A 22,655-nucleotide genomic window follows, 5' to 3' on the forward strand; every position below is an offset into this window, starting at 1 on the left:
AAGCTACTCAAGCACTTTATTGTTATTTTGAATTATCTTTAACTTGCTCTTTTATTAGTATTTTGTAACATTAAGCTGCACTGTTATTTTTGTGCACTTATGGCCATTTAAATTTAATCATTTAATGAAAAGTTTCGACAAATATAGTCCTTTTTAGATTTTAATTATCTCATAGGCGCTATTTATATTTATAAAAAATGCTATTGTAAAGTATTAAATAATAAAGAGTATCCCCGTACTCTTCCCTCATCATGCAGCTGCAGGTCAGCTGTTCATGTACGAGAATGGGAAGAGGCGGAGATCACTAATGTGTGTTCTTTGTAGACATACGAACAGAAAAAAGCGCAGAGGAGGTGCAGCTTTTATAATTAAACAAAACATTTGCCATTACGCTATGCGCTGCTCATCCTTGGACTCGCACCAAAGCGTTTGAAGTAATCAGTCAGCTTACTAAACGGCAAGCACGTAAATATTGTGGCCATTTACTGCCCACCGCAAGTAAGCTGACTGCGCAAGACTTCAGCAATCTTCTGAATTCGCTGGGCGACACGTATCTTGTAGGTGGTGACTGACGCAAAGAGCAATGGTGGGGAAACGCCAGATCCTGTATTAGAGGCAGAAACGTTAGTAAACAGTATTTTCCAAGAAAATTGCAATATTCTGGCAACTGGGTCGCCAACGCATTACCCTTTCAACTCACGCCAAACTCCATCTGCCATAGACTTTGCGCTTTTCAAAGGCATCAGGCGAGATTTGCTGGCCATCACTGACTCTTTCGAGCTAAACTCGGATCACCTCCCATTGCAAGTCCAGCTGGTTGAGAAGCCGATCATCAGCAAAGCAAAAGGCCATCTTCTGGATTTGAATGCTAATATAAGCAAATTTCAAAGTTACCTAAACGACAGAATCTTACTCAACACTGAAATCAGCAGTCCAGATGATGTTGATGATGCTGTTGATATTCTTGTCAAAAACGTCCAAGATGCTGCAAACTTTGCCAATGCGCAGTGTCCACGCAAGATAACCAGATCTAGGTTTCGAGTCAAAAGCCAGACTCTCCAGTTGATTGAGGCCAAGAAGCAAATCAAACGCTATCTTCTACAAAGCCGAAATCCCCTGGCAAAGCAGATCTGCAATAGGCTGTCAAATCGCATCAGCAAAGATATAAAATCTGCAAAGCAAAAATATGAAGAAGAATTATTCAGCTCTATCGACCCCACAGATAGATACAGTATGCAAAAGCTCTGGCGACTTACCAACGAAATCAAGCGACAGCCGGCTCCAAATCTGCCACTATTAAAGTCCAGCGATGGCAATGGCTCTAACGCCAATAATGTATGGTGCAAAACAACGGCGGAGAAAGCTGAAGTCTTTGCTGATAGCCTTGAGCAACGCTTCAAGCCTCTCATCTCTGCATCACCTGGCGACTTGGCCGAAATTGAGGCGCAAATTAGTCAGTCACCAGCGTCTGCCTTGGTCTCTTTTCGGCCAGTCACAGTGACAGAGGTCATTAATCATATTAGCACGCTGGAGAAGAAGAAAGCAGCTGGTTTAGATAATATCGACAATCACACTATCAAAGCGCTGCCAATGAGGGCAATACTATACCTTGTTTTAATATGCAACAACTCACTTCGAATGGGCCATTTTCCTACCAGCTGGAAGTTAGCACTGGTCAAGATGATACACAAGCCCGGCAAGCCCACGCAGCATGTATCATCATACAGGCCAATAAGTCTCTTGTCTGGCTTATCTAAAATATTAGAGTTCTTAATTCTGAGCCGTATGCTTGAGCAAGACGCACTTACCAATGCTATACCCAGCCACCAATTTGGCTTTCGCAAGGCCCACTCAGCTGAGCAACAGCTTGGGCGAGTCACGCAGTTCATTCTGAAATCATATGAAGAACATAAGTATTGCTCTGCCGTTTACTTGGACATAAAAGAAGCATTTGACAGAGTGTGGCACTCAGGTCTGAGATACAAACTCAAGATGCTCTTACCTGACGCTCTGTATCGAATCCTTTGCTCCTACTTAGCAAATCGATCATTTATTGTTGAATGCCATGGAGGATGCCGCTCTGCAACCAAGCAAATACACGCTGGGGTGCCTCAAGGTAGCCTGCTTGGGCCAGTGCTGTATAACATATACACCAGTGATATTCCAAGCCCAACTTATGCCTCTGGAAATAAAATCCTCTTAGCCACTTATGCCGATGACGTCGTAGTCCTCTCAGCAAACTGTCGGCAAGCAGATGCGTTAGCTCAGCAACAAGCATATATGGACAAATTAGCTCTGTGGGCGAAGAAATGGTGCATTACAATAAATACTAGTAAAACTATGCACATTATGCATACTTACAAAAGGATATCGCCATACCAGGATATCCGCATTGGCAATGAAGCAATTAAAAACGGCACTTCACATCCTTATTTGGGTGTCACTATGGACACAAAGCTGCACTTCGGCACTCATGTCACCACTGTCGTCTCGAGGATTAGGGCACGGCTGAAAAAGATAGATTGGCTGATTAATAAAAATAGTAAATTGTCTCTAAAAACTAAAACGATAATTTACAAACAACTAGTTGCGCCACTGTGGCAATATACTATACCTGTCTGGGGTGCGCTCCTATCCGAAACTCAGTTCGACCGCATCAGAGTTGCACACAACAGAGCACTGAGAACCATATCTGGCGCTCAATATTATATTTCAAATGCTCGCATCAGATCTGAGCTGGGCGTCTTATCTGTGGATGAATTATTTAATAATATTTGCATTAAATATTATGATAGACTGCGAGTACACAGCAACAATGAGGCTAGAAGCATAGCCCACTATCCGTTTGTACCACAGCGGCTAACTATGCCCAGATACTCTAGCCTCGTCAATACTCACCTGGCTAATGAAATCGAGTTGCGCGCACAGCGACAACAGCGAAGACAAGCGGAGTTCGACGAGGAGCTACACGCTAATTATCTTCGCCGACATCCGCCCGTATACGGCCCGATAACTTTTCGCGAGCACAGCCGCAACATTTTAGCAGAGAGATTCACGAGGTCATATCCGGCCTCAACCCGCAACTCCAGCGAAAATCTTCGCAGAATGGCAGCGCGACGCAGAAATGAGGCTCGTCGCAACGGCGCGCCATCGTATGACGCAGTCCCACACACCCCCACCTCTGGGGCGACACAAAATATAGGCGACGCTACTGCCTCGCAGTCGCGCCTGCCAATCTTTCGGCAACTGGCGCCACTGCCACCCACAGCGAGCACTTCGCGCACACACAACACAAATCCAGGAGATTCTTCGGCCGATGCAGGCTGGTCCTTCCCCAGCAACTGATTGCAAGCATATACGCTAAAAAAGAACATAAATCTGCATTAAAATTCCAATTGGCCATTGGTATATGCAAGCAACTTACCTGGAAACTGGTCGTCCTCACATATCCTATCTGCAAAGGGTATCCTAACAAATAAAACTCAAATTGAATTTTATATTCAATTAAAGTTTTATTTGGCACGTATGCACATACACACATGCAGCAAAACAACACTACAATGCACTGGCTTAAACTACACAATCAACTTAACTAAACTGGCGGCACTGCTCGGTGATTGGGATGTGGAGTCTTCTCAGCTGCTACCTCCTCGTTCCACCGGATGATTCCCTGCAAATAAAAAGCAAAACAACATTAAGTATAAACACTTATATATATATATGTATAATTAACATTACCTCGCAGCCATTTTGCAGTCACTCACTTCTTCGGCCTGTCGAACACACGTTCACTTGCACATGGGAGAAATTGCTGAAACAGATGAATAATTTATTAATTAATATCTAATTATTAATAATTATCTCAGTATTCTTATTAGAATCCATACTCATCTCTTTCAGTTGCAACTTTTGCAATAATTGCACTCTGCCTTTTCATCATATGTTCTTCAAACATATGCTTTTTATCTGTGCATATCGATATGCATACCAGGGGTGCACAACCTCTCTGCGCGATTGTTTTTTTTTTGCGATAGTTCTATAAGACAAAATGAAAAGAAAAACTTATTGGAATTCAAATTTATTATTTCTTAATCAACTATAAACTATATTAATCCAAACTAAAAATAATATTAGTAATATTGCAACTGAAACCACATATGTGATAGCACTTGTGATATTTTTGCACAAATATCGCTATGAAATGAATATATAAGAAGTATTAATGAAATGAAAGCTTACCATTTAATAAATAATTATTAGCTATAATAGTATATACTAGTAACAATTTTAAGCACTATTACTCACATTTTATAACTAATTGTAAATTCCCATTGCCATTTATGCATTTTTCGATAATTACCTTTTGTTTTGATTTATGCATCCCGATAAACGTATAAACGCACAGCTGCACAATCTCTCCTAAATTGCACTTGCGGTTTAATTTAACTATTTAGACTGAAATGAAGGTGATAAAATGAAAAGAATTAGATATAAGTTCAAAGAATTTAATTAAAAGTTATATTAGCTTAGACAAGTATGGAGAAAATGACCGGACGACTGTCCCGACTCTTCTCTCTAAATCCAATTAGCGGATCTTCTCACTGCTAAGTTCATTGCGCATCTTATAGGTGTTCCTGCAAATAGAATTAAAATGTAAATGAATTAATTAATTGTATCAATTGTTATTGTATAAATCTACATCAAAATTACAACTAAACCTACTCATTAGTTTTAAACTAGTTATTTAAGCACATCAAATGTTATTCATTTTTGTTTTTGATCTGCTCTTTTGTATAATTTGTAACGCAATGCTGCACAGCAATTTAATGTTGCACTTGCGACTATTTAAACAGCTCATGTGAGCAAGTTTCGGCTAATATCGACCTAAGTAACTTAAGGCGCCATGTAAATTCAAAAAAAATGCTAACGAAGAGTATTATATGAATAAAGAATATCTCTCTATTCTCTCCTCCTCTCCATTTAGCTGCTGGTCAGCTGTTATGGGCGAGAATGGAGGAAAGAGAGATTATTAATGTGTGTTCTGTCAAGGCATACAAACAGAAAAAAAAAATTTCTTGCCAACGTGACGGATATTATGCCTCTGCTAATACGCCTGGATGACGCTATTGGCCAGGACAATTACTCCACCAAGCCTGCTGCTAACCACGGCATTCGTGTCCAGTGCAAGGACGTCGCCACGCACCGCAAATTGGTAAAGTACCTCGATGCTAATGCAATTGAAAATTACACTTTTCAATTAAAGTGCGAGCGCGGCTATAGAGCCATTATTCGGCATCTGCATTTCTCCACTCCGGATCACTATATTCGTGAGCAGTTGGCCAAATTAGGGCACGAAGTTCGCTTCTTAAGAGGCATTAAATCACGCTTCTCTAAAGAGCCGCTTGACCTCTTTGAGGTTGAGTTGGCCGTCAGCGCAAACAACGCAGAATTGCTGCAAATAACTGCCATTGGCAATCAGCGTGTCAAAATTGAGCGGCCGTACAAATCAATGAAATTGCTCAATGCCATAGGTGCCAGAAATTTCGGGCACACAAAGAATTATTGCCGTCGCCCCTTTGCCTGCGTCAAGTGCGGCGCCAATCATGCTTCCACGGACTGTGGCAAGCAAAAAGGCGACCAAACTCCAGCAAAGTGTGCCAATTGCTCCGGCCCACATGCCGCGAGCTACAAAGGCTGCCCTTCTTATAAAGAAGCGTGCAAGAAGCGCGAAAATGAAAGTGCCACGCAACTAGCTAAAGTCATTAGCAACTTAGCCAAGCCAGCTGCCACTACTGCTGCTCAGAGCAATCGAGCAAATATGCCAAACATGTCTAATATGCCAAATCTTTTACAGCAAGCCCCCCCTCAGTCACGACCGCAAACTGTTAGTGCAGGGCCCAGTTATTCGGCTGCTCTTCGGGCTGGCCTTCAATTTGCTCAGCCTGTCGGACCGGCAGCTATTAGCAGCAAACAGCGTCAGTCTAGGCAAAAAGCCACCAAAGTTAGCCAGCAACAACAACAACAGCAGCACAACAGCAACAAGTCCGTTTGCCTAGGCAGGCAAGCGCACAGCGGCCGCCGCAGCCAAAACGCAGCCGTAGTCTGAGTACGCGCCGTAGGCATCCGCAACCAATAGATGGGGGTGCGCATCCTGTTAGTGGGGGTGTTCATTTTCAACGTTTCGAGCAGCCAATGAATGCGAATGTGCCAAGTATGCCAGTGCAAGTTAGCTCTAGATTAGAGGCTAAAATAGACAAACTCATTGAGATGATGACCACACTCACGGCCTGCCTGTTGGCCCAGAGTTGGTCCCAATGAGCGCTTAAATGTCTAACAATGTATCCACTTCCCCAAATGCCAGTAGACGCAGCGCTGCACTGCAGCCTGCTGTATCTCAACGTGTCAACAACATGAACATATCTTTTTGGAATGCTGCCGGTGTCAAGAAAAAGCTTAATGAGCTCAATCTATATCTCGTCAAGCACGATATAGACATAATGCTAGTGTCTGAGACGCATCTGACTGATAGCGATAGCATTGCTATTAATGGCTATATTGTTTATTTAGCAAATCACCCCTCAAACAGGCGCAGAGGAGGTGCAGCCTTTATAATTAAACAACATATATGCCATTATGCTATGCGCTTTACATCTTACGACTCGCATCAATCTGTCGAAGTTTCAGTCAGCCTGCAAAATGGCCGTCACATTAATATTGTCTCAATCTACTGCCCGCCGCAAGTCATCTGGTCTGGGCAAGATTTCAACAACCTGCTATCTTCTCTGGGTGACACTTTTATAGTCGGTGGTGACTGGAATGCGAAAAGTCAGTGGTGGGGCAACGCCAGATCTTGTCTCCGTGGCCGAATGCTAGTCAATAGTATTCTACAAGTGAATTGCAACATTCTGGCAACTGGGTCGCCCACCCATTTTCCGTTTAATTCGCGCCAAACTCCGTCTGCCATTGACTTTGCGCTATTTAAAGGCATCAGGCGAGATTTGCTGACCATCACTGACTCTTTCGAGCTCAGCTCTGATCATCTCCCGCTGCAAGTTCAGCTGGTTGAGAAGCCTGTCACCAGCAGAGCAAAAGGCCACCTGCTTGATTTGAATGCCAACGTCAACAAATTTCAGAGCTATCTAAATGAAAAAATCTTGCTCAACACTGAGATCAGCAGTGCTGATGATGTTGATGATGCGGTCAATATTTTTGTCAAAAATATTGAAGATGCTGCAAACTATGCGAATGCACAGAACCCACGCAAGATAACGAGGACTAGATTTCGTGTAGATAGACAGACTCTGCAACTTATCGAAGCCCATAAGCAAGTCAAGCGCTATCTCGCTCGAAATCGCAATCCGATGCTTAAGATGCTCTGCAACAGGCTGTCGAATCGCATACGCAAAGAGCTCATATATGCTAGGCAGAAGTATGAGGAAGAGCTATTTAGATCTATCGATCCAACTGATAGATATAGTATGCAGAAGCTCTGGCGGCTGACCAACGAGATCAAGCGGCAGCCTGCTCCAAATCTACCGCTGTTGAAGTCCTCCAGTGGCAATGGCTCTAATGCGCAAAATGTCTGGTGCAAGACAACAGCCGAGAAGGCCGAAACATTTGCTGCAAGTCTTGAGCAGCGTTTTCAGCCAATCGTGACTACGCCGCCCAGTGATCTGGCCGAGATCGAGGCTCAAGTTAGCCAGCCATCTTTGACTGCTTCAGTCTCATTTCGGCCAGTCACTGCGGCTGAGGTCATCAGTCACATCAGCACGCTAGAGAACAAAAAAGCGGCTGGATTGGACCAAATTGATAATCACACCATTAAAGCGCTGCCGATGAAGGCTATTCTGTATCTCGTCTTGATATGCAATAACTCTTTTAGACTGGGTCATTTCCCCTCTTGCTGGAAGTTAGCGATGGTGAAGATGGTGCATAAGCCTGGCAAGCCTACGCAACACGTCGCATCATACAGGCCAATAAGTCTGCTGATCTGGCCTCTCAAAGATACTCGAGTATCTTATTTTGAGCCGTATGCTGGAGCAAGATACTCTTGTAAATGCGATTCCCAGCCACCAGTTTGGATTCCGCAAGGCGCACTCAGCTGAACAGCAATTGGGTCGAGTCACCCAATTACTTATTAAAGCGTTTGATGACCATAAATACTGCTCTGCTGTGTACATGGATATCAAAGAAGCCTTTGATCGAGTGTGGCATACAGGCTTGAAGTATAAGCTTAAGAGGCTATTGCCGGATGCTCTCTATCGCATCCTCTGCTGCTATCTAGCAGATCGCACTTTATTGTTGAGTGTCACGGTGGCTGTCGCTCAGGTATCAAGCAAATTCACGCTGGTGTGCCACAAGGTAGCTTGCTCGGGCCTAATCTTGTATAATATATACACCAGCGATATACCAAGGCCAACTTAGTCTGCGATGGGATTCTTGATTAGCTACTTATGCTGACGACGTCATCGTTCTTTCGGCAGACTTTCGTCAAGCAGATGCGCTTAAGTCAGCAGCAAGCTTATATGGATAGATTGGCTGAATGGGCGAGCAAGTGGTGCATTACAATTAATGCAAACAAGACTATGCATATCATGCATACGCTTAGAGTTATAGCGCCATATCAGGCTATTCGTATTGGCAACGAAACTATTGAGAATGGCACCTCACATTCGTATTTGGGCGTTACTCTAGACACAAAACTACGCTTTTCACAACATGTCACTACGGTCGTTACTAGGGTCAGGGCTAGGCTTAAAAAGATAGATTGGCTCATTAACAAGGATAGCAAATTGACGCTTAAGACTAAAGTCATTATTATAGGCAGCTAGTTGCTCCACTTTGGCAATACTCGCTGCCTGTATGGGGTGCTCTGCTATCTGAGGCGCAATTCAGCCGCATTCGAGTCGTACACAACAAAGCTCTGAGAGCCATTTCTGGTGCTCAGTACTTTGTTTCGAACGCGCGCATCAGAGCTGATCTGGAAGTTTTATCTGCGGATGATATATTCAACAATCTCTGCGCCAAATACTATGATCGACTCCGGGTCCATACCAACAACTTGGCCAAAAACATTGCCTACGACCCGTTCATCCCACAGCGGATAACATTGGCAAGATACACGAGTCTCGTAATCATGCATTTGGCCAATGACATTGCTCTACGCACCCAGCGACAACTACAACGGGAAGCCGATGAAATTGCTGAAAGTAGGGAGCGATTCCTTCGCCGACGTGAGGCTCAGCAACGCAACGAAGCTGCACAAACAGCAGCCCACCAGCCGCAACGACTACCTGTTTTCGAGGGTATTGCGCCAATGCCGCGGCCACTACCACCACCATCACCACTTGCTGCCTATAGGGTCGTATTTGGATCACATAGAGATCAAAGCTAATTTTAGCTTAAGCCCGTATTGGAGAAAATGACCAGACTTTGTCTCGACTTTTCTCTATTATTCCAATTGGCCACTTGGGGCTATTTTTCTCTGTGCATCTTGTAGATGCTTATAAATGAAAAAATTGAATTATATTAATTAATGCCATCTATTACTATTGTTAAACTTATATCTTACTCATCTAATTAGTCTATTGTAAGCTACTCAAGCACTTTATTGTTATTTTGAATTATCTTTAATTGCTCTTTTTATTAGTATTTTGTAACATTAAGCTGCACTGTTATTTTTGTGCACTTATGGCCATTTAAATTTAATCATTTAATGAAAAGTTTCGACAAATATAGTCCTTTTTAGATTTTAATTATCTCATAGGCGCTATTTATATTTATATAAAAATGCTATTGTGAAGTATTAAATAAATAAAGAGTATCCCCGTACTCTTCCCCTCATCATGCAGCTGCAGGTCAGCTGTTCATGTACGAGAATGGGAAGAGGCGGAGATCATTAATGTGTGTTCTTCATAGACATACGAACAGAAAAAATAAAGAAGCGTGCAAGAAGCGCGAAAATGAAAGTGCCACGCAACTAGCTAAAGTCATTAGCAATTTAGCCAAGCCAGCTGCCACTACTGCTGCTCAGAGCAGTCGAGCAAATATGCCAAACATGTCTAATATGCCAAATCTTTTACAGCAAGCCCCCCCTCAGTCACGACCGCAAACTGTTAGTGCAGGGCCCAGTTATTCGGCTGCTCTTCGGGCTGGCCTTCAATTTGCTCAGCCTGTCGGACCGGCAGCTATTAGCAGCAAACAGCGTCAGTCTAGGCAAAAAGCCACCAAAGTTAGCCAGCAACAACAGCAGCAGCAACAAGTCCGTTTGCCTAGGCAGGCAAGCGCACAGCGGCCGCCGCAGCCAAAACGCAGCCGTAGTCTGAGTACGCGCCGTAGGCATCCGCAACCATAGATGGGGGTGCGCATCCTGTTAGTGGGGGTGTTCATTTTCAACGTTTCGAGCAGCCAATAAATGCGAATATGCCAAGCATGCCAGTACAAGTTAGCTCTAGATTAGAGGCTAAATTAGATAAACTCATTGAGATGATGACCACTGTCTTTGCCTTCTTGATGGCCAGAGTTGGTCCCAATGAGCCTTCAAATGTCTAGTAATGTATCCACTTCCCCAAATGCCAGTAGACGCAGCGCTGCACTGCAGCATGCTGTAACTCAACGTGTCAACAACATCAAGATATCTTTTTGGAATGCTGCCGGTGTCAAGAAAAAGCTTAATGAGCTCAATCTATATCTCGTCAAGCACGATATAGACATAATGCTAGTGTCTGAGACGCATCTGACTGATAGCGATAGCATTGCTATTAATGGCTATATTGTTTATTTAGCAAATCACCCCTCAAACAGGCGCAGAGGAGGTGCAGCCTTTATAATTAAACAACATATATGTCCATTATGCTATGCGCTTTACATCTACGACTCGCATCAATCTGTCGAAGTTTCAGTCAGCCTGCAAAATGGCCGTCATATCAATATTGTCTCAATCTACTGCCCGCCGCAAGTCATCTGGTCTGGGCAAGATTTCAACAACCTGCTATCTTCTCTGGGTGACACTTTTATAGTCGGTGGTGACTGGAATGCGAAAAGTCAGTGGTGGGGCAACGCCAGATCTTGTCTCCGTGGCCGAATGCTAGTCAATAGTATTCTACAAGTGAATTGCAACATTCTGGCAACTGGGTCGCCCACCCATTTTCCGTTTAATTCGCGCCAAACTCCGTCTGCCATTGACTTTGCGCTATTTAAAGGCATCAGGCGAGATTTGCTGACCATCACTGACTCTTTCGAGCTCAGCTCTGATCATCTCCCGCTGCAAGTTCAGCTGGTTGAGAAGCCTGTCACCAGCAGAGCAAAAGGCCACCTGCTTGATTTGAATGCCAACGTCAACAAATTTCAGAGCTATCTAAATGAAAAAATCTTGCTCAACACTGAGATCAGCAGTGCTGATGATGTTGATGATGCGGTCAATATTTTTGTCAAAAATATTGAAGATGCTGCAAACTATGCGAATGCACAGAACCCACGCAAGATAACGAGGACTAGATTTCGTGTAGATAGACAGACTCTGCAACTTATCGAGGCCCATAAGCAAGTCAAGCGCTATCTCGCTCGAAATCGCAATCCGATGCTTAAGATGCTCTGCAACAGGCTGTCGAATCGCATACGCAAAGAGCTCATATATGCTAGGCAGAAGTATGAGGAAGAGCTATTTAGATCTATCGATCCAACTGATAGATATAGTATGCAGAAGCTCTGGCGGCTGACCAACGAGATCAAGCGGCAGCCTGCTCCAAATCTACCGCTGTTGAAGTCCTCCAGTGGCAATGGCTCTAATGCGCAAAATGTCTGGTGCAAGACAACAGCCGAGAAGGCCGAAACATTTGCTGCGAGTCTTGAGCAGCGTTTTCAGCCAATCGTGACTACGCCGCCCAGTGATCTGGCCGAGATCGAGGCTCAAGTTAGCCAGCCATCTTTGACTGCTTCAGTCTCATTTCGGCCAGTCACTGCGGCTGAGGTCATCAGTCACATCAGCACGCTAGAGAACAAAAAAGCGGCTGGATTGGACCAAATTGATAATCACACCATTAAAGCGCTGCCGATGAAGGCTATTCTGTATCTCGTCTTGATATGCAATAACTCTTTTAGACTGGGTCATTTCCCCTCTTGCTGGAAGTTAGCGATGGTGAAGATGGTGCATAAGCCTGGCAAGCCTACGCAACACGTCGCATCATACAGGCCAATAAGTCTGCTGTCTGGCCTCTCAAAGATACTCGAGTATCTTATTTTGAGCCGTATGCTGGAGCAAGATACTCTTGTAAATGCGATTCCCAACCACCAGTTTGGATTCCGCAAAGCGCACTCAGCTGAACAGCAATTGGGTCGAGTCACCCAATTATTATTAAAGCGTTTGATGACCATAAATACTGCTCTGCTGTGTACATGGATATCAAAGAAGCCTTTGATCGAGTGTGGCATACAGGCTTGAAGTATAAGCTTAAGAGGCTATTGCCGGATGCTCTCTATCGCATCCTCTGCTGCTATCTAAGCAGATCGCACTTTATTGTTGAGTGTCACGGTGGCTGTCGCTCAGGTATTAAGCAAATTCACGCTGGTGTGCCACAAGGTAGCTTGCTCGGGCCTATCTTGTATAATGTAGTACACCAGCGATATACCAAGGCCAGCTTATCCTGCGAGGGACTTTGATTGCCACTTATGCTGACGACGTCATCGTTCTTTCGGCAGACTTTCGTCAAGCAGATGCGCTTAATTCAGCAGCAAGCTTATATGGATAGATTGGCTGAATGGGCGAGCAAGTGGTGCATTACGATTAATGCAAACAAGACTATGCATATCATGCATACGCTTCGAGTTATAGCGCCATATCAGGCTATTCGTATTGGCAACGAAACTATTGAAAATGGCACCTCACATTCGTATTTGGGCGTTACTCTAGACACAAAACTACGATTCTCACAACATGTCACTACGGTCGTTACTAGGGTCAGGGCTAGGCTTAAAAAGATAGATTGGCTCATCAATAAAGACAGTAAATTGACTCTAAGGACTAAAGTCATCATATACAAGCAGCTAGTTGCTCCACTTTGGCAATACTCGCTGCCTGTATGGGGTGCTTTGCTATCTGAGGCGCAATTCAGCCGCATTCGAGTCGTACACAACAAAGCTCTGAGAGCCATTTCTGGTGCTCAGTACTTTGTTTCGAACGCGCGCATCAGAGCTGATCTAGAAGTTTTATCTGCGGATGATATATTCAACAATCTCTGCGCCAAATACTATGATCGACTCCGGGTCCATACCAACAACTTGGCCAAAAACATTGCCTACGACCCGTTCATCCCACAGCGGATAACATTGGCAAGATACACGAGTCTCGTAAGCATGCATTTGGCCAATGACATTGCTCTACGCACCCAGCGACTACTACTACGGGAAGCCGATGAAATTGCTGAAAGTAGGGAGCGATTCCTTCGCCGACGTGAGGCTCAGCAACGCAACGAAGCTGCACAAAGCAGCAGCCCACCAGCCGCAACGACTACCTGTTTTCGAGGGTATTGCGCCAATGCCGCGGCCACTACCACCACCATCACCACTTGCTGCCTATAGGGTCGTATTTGGATCACATAGGGATCAGAGTTAAGTAATTACACTATTTAAACACAAATTAAACACTCAGTTACAATTTCAAAATTTTATTTTCGGCACATACATATATATGTGCACGGAACATATGTGACGGCGCTTGCGCCTTAAATGCACATTTTGAATTAACTAAAAACTAACTTAAATATACGCCCTATTGGCTGTGCAGCCCACTTGGCTAAGTCTCCTTGCCGTAGTTGATGTGCTCTGCAAAGAAAAAATCAACATTAATAATCTTTGAATGTTTTTATTAACTTCTGCAAAATGCACTTACCTGCTAGTCAGCTCGCAATTAATGAAATTCGGACTATTTCCAGCTTTGCGCCCCTCTGCACCTTGTATGGTAGCAGCTGTTTATATATAAAGATAATAATTAATTAATATTAATTGTTAACTTTATTAATATCACTTTTTCAATTGTTAATTTTTTATATTGCAAAACTCACCTGCTAGTCAGCTTGCAATTAATGCAATCCTGCTATATTCAGTATTGCGCCCGTCTGTATTCCGTATGACAGCAGCCACATATATATAAAAAGATAATAATTAATTAATATTAATTATTAATATCATTAATTTCAATTATTTACTTGTTAATATTTAAACTTACCAATTAGCAGCATAAAATTTGCATTTAATGCAATTCTCAATCAGCTGTTTTTGTTTTGTTTTGATTATGCACCCCGATAGGCACAACGCCAGGGGTGCATCGTCACTTACTCAATTGCACTTGCGATATATCGAATGAATGTTAATGAAATCAAAACTGCTAAAATGAATTGTTAAACTATTTTTAATTAATTATCTATATTAATTATCATTTACTTTTTGTAATTTAAGCTAATTTTAGCTTAAGCCCGCATTGGAGAAAATGACCAGACTTTGTCTCGACTTTTCTCTATTATTCCAATTGGCCACTTCGGGCTATTTTTCTCTGTGCATCTTGTAGATGCTTATAAATGAAAAAATTGAATTATATTAATTAATGCCATCTATTACTATTGTTAAACTTATATCTTACTCATCTAATTAGTCTATTGTAAGCTACTCAAGCACTTTATTGTTATTTTGAATTATCTTTAATTTGCTCTTTTATTAGTATTTTGTAACATTAAGCTGCACTGTTATTTTTGTGCACTTATGGCCATTTAAATTTAATCATTTAATGAAAAGTTTCGACAAATATAGTCCTTTTTAGATTTTAATTATCTCATAGGCGCTATTTATATTTATATAAAAAATGCTATTGTGAAGTATTAAATAAATAAAGAGTATCCCCGTACTCTTCCCCTCATCATGCAGCTGCAGGTCAGCTGTTCATGTACGAGAATGGGAAGAGGCGGAGATCACTAATGTGTGTTCTTTTAGACATACGAACAGAAAAAAAAAAAAAAGTTGTAATTTAAATCTATTTAAATCGGTGTTTTTGCAATTAAATTTTGCAAATTAAATTGCTGCAATGCCTAGGGGCTATACTGCAGATGACGGTGACGAGGATATGGACGTGGAAGTCGAATTATTAATCGACTCGCAGCCACTAGCGCCTGCGCCCACGCCATTAAAAGTGCCGGTAAAGAAAAGTGTGGTTACGGCACGACCAACAACTTCTCGAGCTGCGGCTCAGCAATTAAAGGCAAAACCATCCACTTCTGCGGAATCTATGGTCGCCGAATATCTTGCTGCAAAAAATGCAATTCAAAGTGCTACAAAGCCGCTCTCTAGTGAGAGAGCAGCAAAGAGGACTGCTGAGAAAGGCGACAGCCCCAAGAAGAAGACTGCGCAGCTGGGCGCAGTTGATCTGGATGGCAGTGACGAGGACTGCCAGCAAATTGACGACTATATACGGACCGCCAGGACTGAGGACACGCAGCGAGAGGCAACTTGCCTCGCCAATAAAGCTTGCACAGCCGCAAAAGTGCAAGTTATGCCACCTAATGCTGCCGCTGCAGCTGCTATTAGTGCTGCCGCCGTTACTGCTGCTGCCGCCGCCACTACAACTGGAGCCAGCCATGCGCAACCGAGTGCAAAGCCAGCGCCGCTATTTATCGCCAACGTGACGGATATTATGCCTCTGCTAATACGCCTGGATGACGCTATTGGCCAGGACAATTACTCCACCAAGCCTGCTGCTAACCACGGCATTCGTGTCCAGTGCAAGGACGTCGCCACGCACCGCAAATTGGTAAAGTACCTCGATGCTAATGCAATTGAAAATTACACATTTCAATTAAAATGCGAGCGCGGCTATAGAGCTGTTATTCGGCATCTGCACTTCTCCACTCCGGATCACTATATCCGTGAGCAGTTGGCCAAATTAGGGCACGAAGTTCGCTTCTTAAGAGGCATTAAATCACGCTTCTCTAAGGAGCCGCTTGACCTCTTTGAGGTTGAGTTGGCCGTCAGCGCAAACAACGCAGAATTGCTGCAAATTACTGCCATCGGCAATCAGCGCGTCAAAATTGAGAAGCCGTACAAATCCAGCGAAATTGCTCAATGCCATAGATGCCAGAAATTTGGGCATACTAAAAATTACTGCCGTCGCCCCTTTGCCTGCGTCAAGTGCGGCGCCAATCATGCTTCCACGGACTGTGGCAAGCAAAAAGGCGACCAAACTCCAGCAAAGTGTGCCAATTGCTCCGGCCCACATGCCGCGAGCTACAAAGGCTGCCCTTCTTATAAAGAAGCGTGCAAGAAGCGCGAAAATGAAAGTGCCACGCAACTAGCTAAAGTCATTAGCAATTTAGCCAAGCCAGCTGCCACTACTGCTGCTCAGAGCAGTCGAGCAAATATGCCAAACATGTCTAATATGCCAAATCTTTTACAGCAAGCCCCCCCTCAGTCACGACCGCAAACTGTTAGTGCAGGGCCCAGCTATTCGGCTGCTCTTCGGGCGGGCCTTCAATTTGCTCAGCCTGTCGGACCGGCAGCTATTAGCAGCAAACAGCGTCAGTCTAGGCAAAAAGCCACCAAAGTTAGCCAGCAACAACAACAACAGCAGCAACAACAACAACAGCAACAAGTTCGTTTCCCTAGGCAGGCAAGCGCGCAGCGGCCGCCGCAGCCAAAACGTAGCCGTAGTCTGAGTACGCGCCGTAGGCATCCGCAACCAATAGATGGGGGTGCGCATCCTGTTAGTGGGGGTGTTCATTTTCAACGTTTCGAGCAGCCAATGAATGCGAATGTGCCAAGTATGCCAGTGCAAGTTAGCTTTAGATTAGAGGCTAAAATAGACAAACTCATTGAGATGATGACCACACTCACGGCCTGCCTGTTGGCCCAATTTGGTCCCAATGAGCGCTTAAATGTCTAACAATGTATCCACTTCCCCAAATGCCAGTAGACGCAGCGCTGCACTGCAGCCTGCTGTATCTCAACGTATCAACAACATGAACATATCTTTTTGGAATGCTGCCGGTGTCAAGAAAAAGCTTAATGAGCTCAATCTATATCTCGTCAAGCACGATATAGACATAATGCTAGTGTCTGAGACGCATCTGACTGATAGCGATAGCATTGCTATTAATGGCTATATTGTTTATTTAGCAAATCACCCCTCAAACAGGCGCAGAGGAGGTGCAGCCTTTATAATTAAACAACATATATGTCATTACGCTATGCGCTTTACATCTAACGACTCGCATCAATCTGTCGAAGTTTCAGTCAGCCTGCAAAATGGCCGTCATATCAATATTGTCTCAATCTACTGCCCGCCTCAAGTCATCTGGTCTGGGCAAGATTTCAACAACCTGCTATCTTCTCTGGGTGACACTTTTATAGTCGGTGGTGACTGGAATGCGAAAAGTCAGTGGTGGGGCAACGCCAGATCTTGTCTCCGTGGCCGAATGCTAGTCAATAGTATTCTACAAGTGAATTGCAACATTCTGGCAACTGGGTCGCCCACCCATTTTCCGTTTAATTCACGCCAAACTCCGTCTGCCATTGACTTTGCGCTATTTAAAGGTATCAGGCGAGATTTGCTTGCCATCACTGACTCTTTCGAGCTTAGCTCTGATCATCTCCCGTTGCAAGTTCAGCTGGTTGAGAAGCCTGTCACCAGCAGAGCAAAAGGCCATCTACTTGATCTGAACGCTAACATCAACAAATTTCAGAGCTATCTAAACGGCAAAATCTTGCTCAACACTGAGATCAACAGTGCTGACGATATTGATGATGCGGTCAATATTTTTGTAAAAAACATTGAAGATGCTGCAAACTATGCGAATGCACAGCACCCACGCACGATAAAGAGGACTAGATATCGCGTAAATAGACAGACTCTGCAACTTATCGAGGCCCATAAGCAAGTCAAGCGCTATCTGACTCGAAGTCGCAATCCGATGCTTAAGATGCTCTGCAACAGGCTATCGAATCGCATACGCAAAGAGCTCATATATGCTAGGCAGAAGTATGAGGAAGAGCTATTTAGATCTATCGATCCAACTGATAGATATAGTATGCAGAAGCTCTGGCGGCTGACCAACGAGATCAAGCGGCAGCCGGCTCCAAATCTACCGCTGTTGAAGTCCTCCAGTGGCAATGGCTCTAATGCGCAAAATGTCTGGTGCAAGACAACAGCCGAGAAGGCCGAAACATTTGCTGCAAGTCTTGAGCAGCGTTTTCAGCCAATCGTGACTACGCCGCCCAGTGATCTGGCCGAGATCGAGGCTCAAGTTAGCCAGCCATCTTTGACTGCTTCAGTCTCATTTCGGCCAGTCACTGCGGCTGAGGTCATCAGTCACATCAGCACGCTAGAGAACAAAAAAGCGGCTGGATTGGACCAAATTGATAATCACACCATTAAAGCGCTGCCGATGAAGGCTATTCTGTATCTCGTCTTGATATGCAATAACTCTTTTAGACTGGGTCATTTCCCCTCTTGCTGGAAGTTAGCGGTGGTGAAGATGGTGCATAAGCCTGGCAAGCCTACGCAACACGTCGCATCATACAGGCCAATAAGTCTGCTGTCTGGCCTCTCAAAGATACTCGAGTATCTTATTTTGAGCCGTATGCTGGAGCAAGATACTCTTATAAATGCGATTCCCAACCACCAGTTTGGATTCCGCAAGGCGCATTCAGCTGAACAGCAATTGGGTCGAGTCACCCAATACATTATTAAAGCGTTTGATGACCACAAATACTGCTCCGCTGTGTACATGGATATCAAAGAAGCCTTTGATCGAGTGTGGCATACAGGCTTGAAGTATAAGCTCAAGATGCTATTGCCGGATGCTCTCTATCGCATCCTCTGCTGCTATCTAGCAGATCGCACTTTCATTGTTGAGTGCCACGGTGGCTGTCGCTCAGGTATCAAACAGATTCACGCTGGTGTGCCACAAGGTAGCTTGCTCGGGCCAATATTGTATAATATATACACCAGCGATATGCCAAGGCCAACTTGTCTGCGTGGGATTCTTATAGCTACTTATGCTGACGACGTCATCGTTCTTTCGGCAGACTTTCGTCAAGCAGATGCGCTTAATCAGCAGCAAGCTTACATGGATAGATTGGCTGAATGGGCGAGCAAGTGGTGCATTACGATTAATGCAAACAAGACTATGCATATCATGCATACGCTTCGAGTTATAGCGCCATATCAGGCTATTCGTATTGGCAACGAAACTATTGAAAATGGCACCTCACATTCGTATTTGGGCGTTACTCTAGACACAAAACTACGATTCTCACAACATGTCACTACGGTCGTTACTAGGGTCAGGGCTAGGCTTAAAAAGATAGATTGGCTCATCAATAAAGACAGTAAATTGACTCTAAGGACTAAAGTCATCATATACAAGCAGCTAGTTGCTCCACTTTGGCAATACTCGCTGCCTGTATGGGGTGCTTTGCTATCTGAGGCGCAATTCAGCCGCATTCGAGTCGTACACAACAAAGCTCTGAGAGCCATTTCTGGTGCTCAGTACTTTGTTTCGAACGCGCGCATCAGAGCTGATCTAGAAGTTTTATCTGCGGATGATATATTCAACAATCTCTGCGCCAAATACTATGATCGACTCCGGGTCCATACCAACAACTTGGCCAAAAACATTGCCTACGACCCGTTCATCCCACAGCGGATAACATTGGCAAGATACACGAGTCTCGTAAGCATGCATTTGGCCAATGACATTGCTCTACGCACCCAGCGACAACTACAACGGGAAGCCGATGAAATTGCTGAAAGTAGGGAGCGATTCCTTCGCCGACGTGAGGCTCAGCAACGCAACGAAGCTGCACAAACAGCAGCCCACCAGCCGCAACGACTACCTGTTTTCGAGGGTATTGCGCCAATGCCGCGGCCACTACCACCACCATCACCACTTGCTGCCTATAGGGTCGTATTTGGATCACATAGGGATCAGAGTTAAGTAATTACACTATTTAAACACAAATTAAACACTCAGTTACAATTTCAAAATTTTATTTTCGGCACATACATATATATGTGCACGGAACATATGTGACGGCGCTTGCGCCTTAAATGCACATTTTGTAATTAACTAAAAACTAACTTAAATATACGCCCTATTGGCTGTACAGCCCACTTGGCTAAGTCTCCTTGCCGTAGTTGATGTGCTCTGCAAAGAAAAAATCAACATTAATAATCTTTGAATGTTTTTATTAACTTCTGCAAAATTCACTTACCTGCTAATCAGCTCGCAATTAATGAAATTCGGCTATTTCCAGCTTTGCGCCCCCCTGCACTTTGTATGGTAGCAGCTTTTTATATATAAAGATAATAATTAATTAATATTAATTGTTAACTTTATTAATATCACTTTTTCAATTGTTAATTTTTTATATTGCAAAACTCACCTGCTAGTCAATTGCAATTAATGCAATCCTGCTATATTCAGTATTGCGCCCGTCTGTATTCCGTATTACAGCAGCCACATATATATAAAAAGATAATAATTAATTAATATTAATTATTAATATCATTAATTTCAATTATTTACTTGTTATTATTTAAACTTACCAATTAGCAGCATAAAATTTGCATTTAATGCAATTCTCAATCAGCTGTTTTTGTTTTGTTTTGATTATGCACCCCGATAGGCACAACGCCAGGGGTGCATCGTCACTTACTCAATTGCACTTGCGATATATCGAATGAATGTTAATGAAATCAAAACTGCTAAAATGAATTGTTAAACTATTTTTAATTAATTATCTATATTAATTATCATTTACTTTTTGTAATTTAAGCTAATTTTAGCTTAAGCCCGCATTGGAGAAAATGACCAGACTTTGTCTCGACTTTTCTCTATTATTCCAATTGGCCACTTCGGGCTATTTTTCTCTGTGCATCTTGTAGATGCTTATAAATGAAAAAATTGAATTATATTAATTAATGCCATCTATTACTATTGTTAAACTTATATCTTACTCATCTAATTAGTCTATTGTAAGCTACTCAAGCACTTTATTGTTATTTTGAATTATCTTTAATTTGCTCTTTTATTAGTATTTTGTAACATTAAGCTGCACTGTTATTTTTGTGCACTTATGGCCATTTAAATTTATTCATTTAATGAAAAGTTTCGACAAATATAGTCCTTTTTAGATTTTAATTATCTCATAGGCGCTATTTATATTTATATAAAAATGCTATTGTGAAGTATTAAAGAAATAAAGAGTATCCCCGTACTCTTCCCCTCATCATGCAGCTGCAGGTCAGCTGTTCATGTACGAGAATGGGAAGAGGCGGAGATCACTAATGTGTGTTCTTTTTAGACATACGAACAGAAAAAAAGGACTAGATTTCGAGTAAACAGGCAGACTCTGCAACTTATCGAGGCCCATAAGCAAATCAAGCGCTATCTGACTCGAAGTCGCAATCCGATGCTTAAGATGCTCTGCAACAGGCTGTCGAATCGCATACGCAAAGAGCTCATATATGCTAGGCAGAAGTATGAGGAAGAGCTATTTAGATCTATCGATCCAACTGATAGATATAGTATGCAGAAGCTCTGGCGGCTGACTAACGAGATCAAGCGGCAGCCTGCTCCAAATCTACCGCTGTTGAAGTCCTCCAGTGGCAATGGCTCTAATGCGCAAAATGTCTGGTGCAAGACAACAGCCGAGAAGGCCGAAACATTTGCTGCGAAGTCTTGAGCAGCGTTTTCAGCCAATCGTGACTACGCCGCCCAGTGATCTGGCCGAGATCGAGGCTCAAGTTAGCCAGCCATCTTTGACTGCTTCAGTCTCATTTCGGCCAGTCACTGCGGCTGAGGTCATCAGTCACATCAGCACGCTAGAGAACAAAAAAGCGGCTGGATTGGATCAAATTGATAATCACACCATTAAAGCGCTGCCGATGAAGGCTATTCTGTATCTCGTCTTGATATGCAATAACTCTTTTAGACTGGGTCATTTCCCCTCTTGCTGGAAGTTAGCGATGGTGAAGATGGTGCATAAGCCTGGCAAGCCTACGCAACACGTCGCATCATACAGGCCAATAAGTCTGCTGTCTGGCCTCTCAAAGATACTCGAGTATCTTATTTTGAGCCGTATGCTGGAGCAAGATACTCTTGTAAATGCGATTCCCAACCATCAATTTGGATTCCGCAAAGCGCACTCAGCTGAACAGCAATTGGGTCGAGTCACCCAATTTATTATTAAAGCGTTTGATGACCATAAATACTGCTCTGCTGTGTACATGGATATCAAAGAAGCCTTTGATCGAGTGTGGCATACAGGCTTGAAGTATAAGCTTAAGAGGCTACTGCCGGATGCTCTCTACCGCATCCTCTGCTGCTATCTAACAGATCGCACCTTTATTGTTGAGTGTCACGGTGGCTGTCGCTCAGGTATTAAGCAAATTCACGCTGGTGTGCCACAAGGTAGCTTGCTCGGGCCTATCTTGTACAATGTGTACACCAGCGATATACCGAGGCCAGCTTATCCGCGAGGGACTTTGATTGCCACTTATGCTGACGACGTCATCGTTCTTTCGGCAGACTTTCGCCAAGCAGATGCGCTCAGTCAGCAGCAAGCTTATATGGATAGATTGGCTGAATGGGCGAGCAAGTGGTGCATTACAA

At 43.6% G+C, this 22,655-nt stretch overlaps 1 protein-coding gene and 2 long non-coding RNA genes across 5 annotated transcripts; 1 reads left to right on the forward strand and 2 right to left on the reverse strand.

The window, feature by feature from the left end:
- Positions 1-581: 581 nt before the first annotated feature.
- LOC149268917 (uncharacterized) lies at positions 582-3,663 on the reverse strand. 3 transcript variants are annotated; one of them, XR_016269751.1, is made up of 11 exons: positions 3,425-3,663; positions 2,899-3,360; positions 2,615-2,749; positions 2,362-2,508; positions 2,003-2,295; positions 1,809-1,890; positions 1,609-1,753; positions 1,257-1,527; positions 914-1,171; positions 688-852; positions 582-604 (listed from the first exon to the last, which is right to left on the reverse strand). It is a non-coding gene; the product is annotated as an uncharacterized LOC149268917 (long non-coding RNA). The 3 variants fall into 3 exon arrangements; XR_016269750.1 differs by having other exon boundaries at positions 688-855; positions 1,634-1,753; positions 3,425-3,662; XR_016269749.1 differs by having other exon boundaries at positions 688-855; positions 3,425-3,662.
- A 9,982-nt stretch (positions 3,664-13,645) lies between these two features.
- On the reverse strand, positions 13,646-14,049 carry LOC149268918 (uncharacterized). Its single transcript, XR_016269938.1, has 2 exons — positions 13,886-14,049; positions 13,646-13,818 (listed from the first exon to the last, which is right to left on the reverse strand). It is a non-coding gene; the product is annotated as an uncharacterized LOC149268918 (long non-coding RNA).
- Positions 14,050-14,903: 854 nt separating this feature from the next.
- LOC149268919 (uncharacterized) lies at positions 14,904-21,337 on the forward strand. Its single transcript, XM_089468058.1, has one exon. It carries the CDS (start codon positions 15,071-15,073, stop codon positions 16,919-16,921), a length of 1,851 nt encoding a protein of 616 aa, XP_089324184.1. The 5' UTR covers positions 14,904-15,070; the 3' UTR covers positions 16,922-21,337.
- Positions 21,338-22,655: the final 1,318 nt, after the last annotated feature.

The sequence above is a fragment of the Drosophila arizonae genome, chromosome 4, assembly GCF_054131065.1.
Source record: "Drosophila arizonae isolate 15081-1271.41 chromosome 4, UAZ_ARI_1.0, whole genome shotgun sequence".
In the NCBI taxonomy this organism is placed as follows: domain Eukaryota; kingdom Metazoa; phylum Arthropoda; class Insecta; order Diptera; family Drosophilidae; genus Drosophila; species Drosophila arizonae.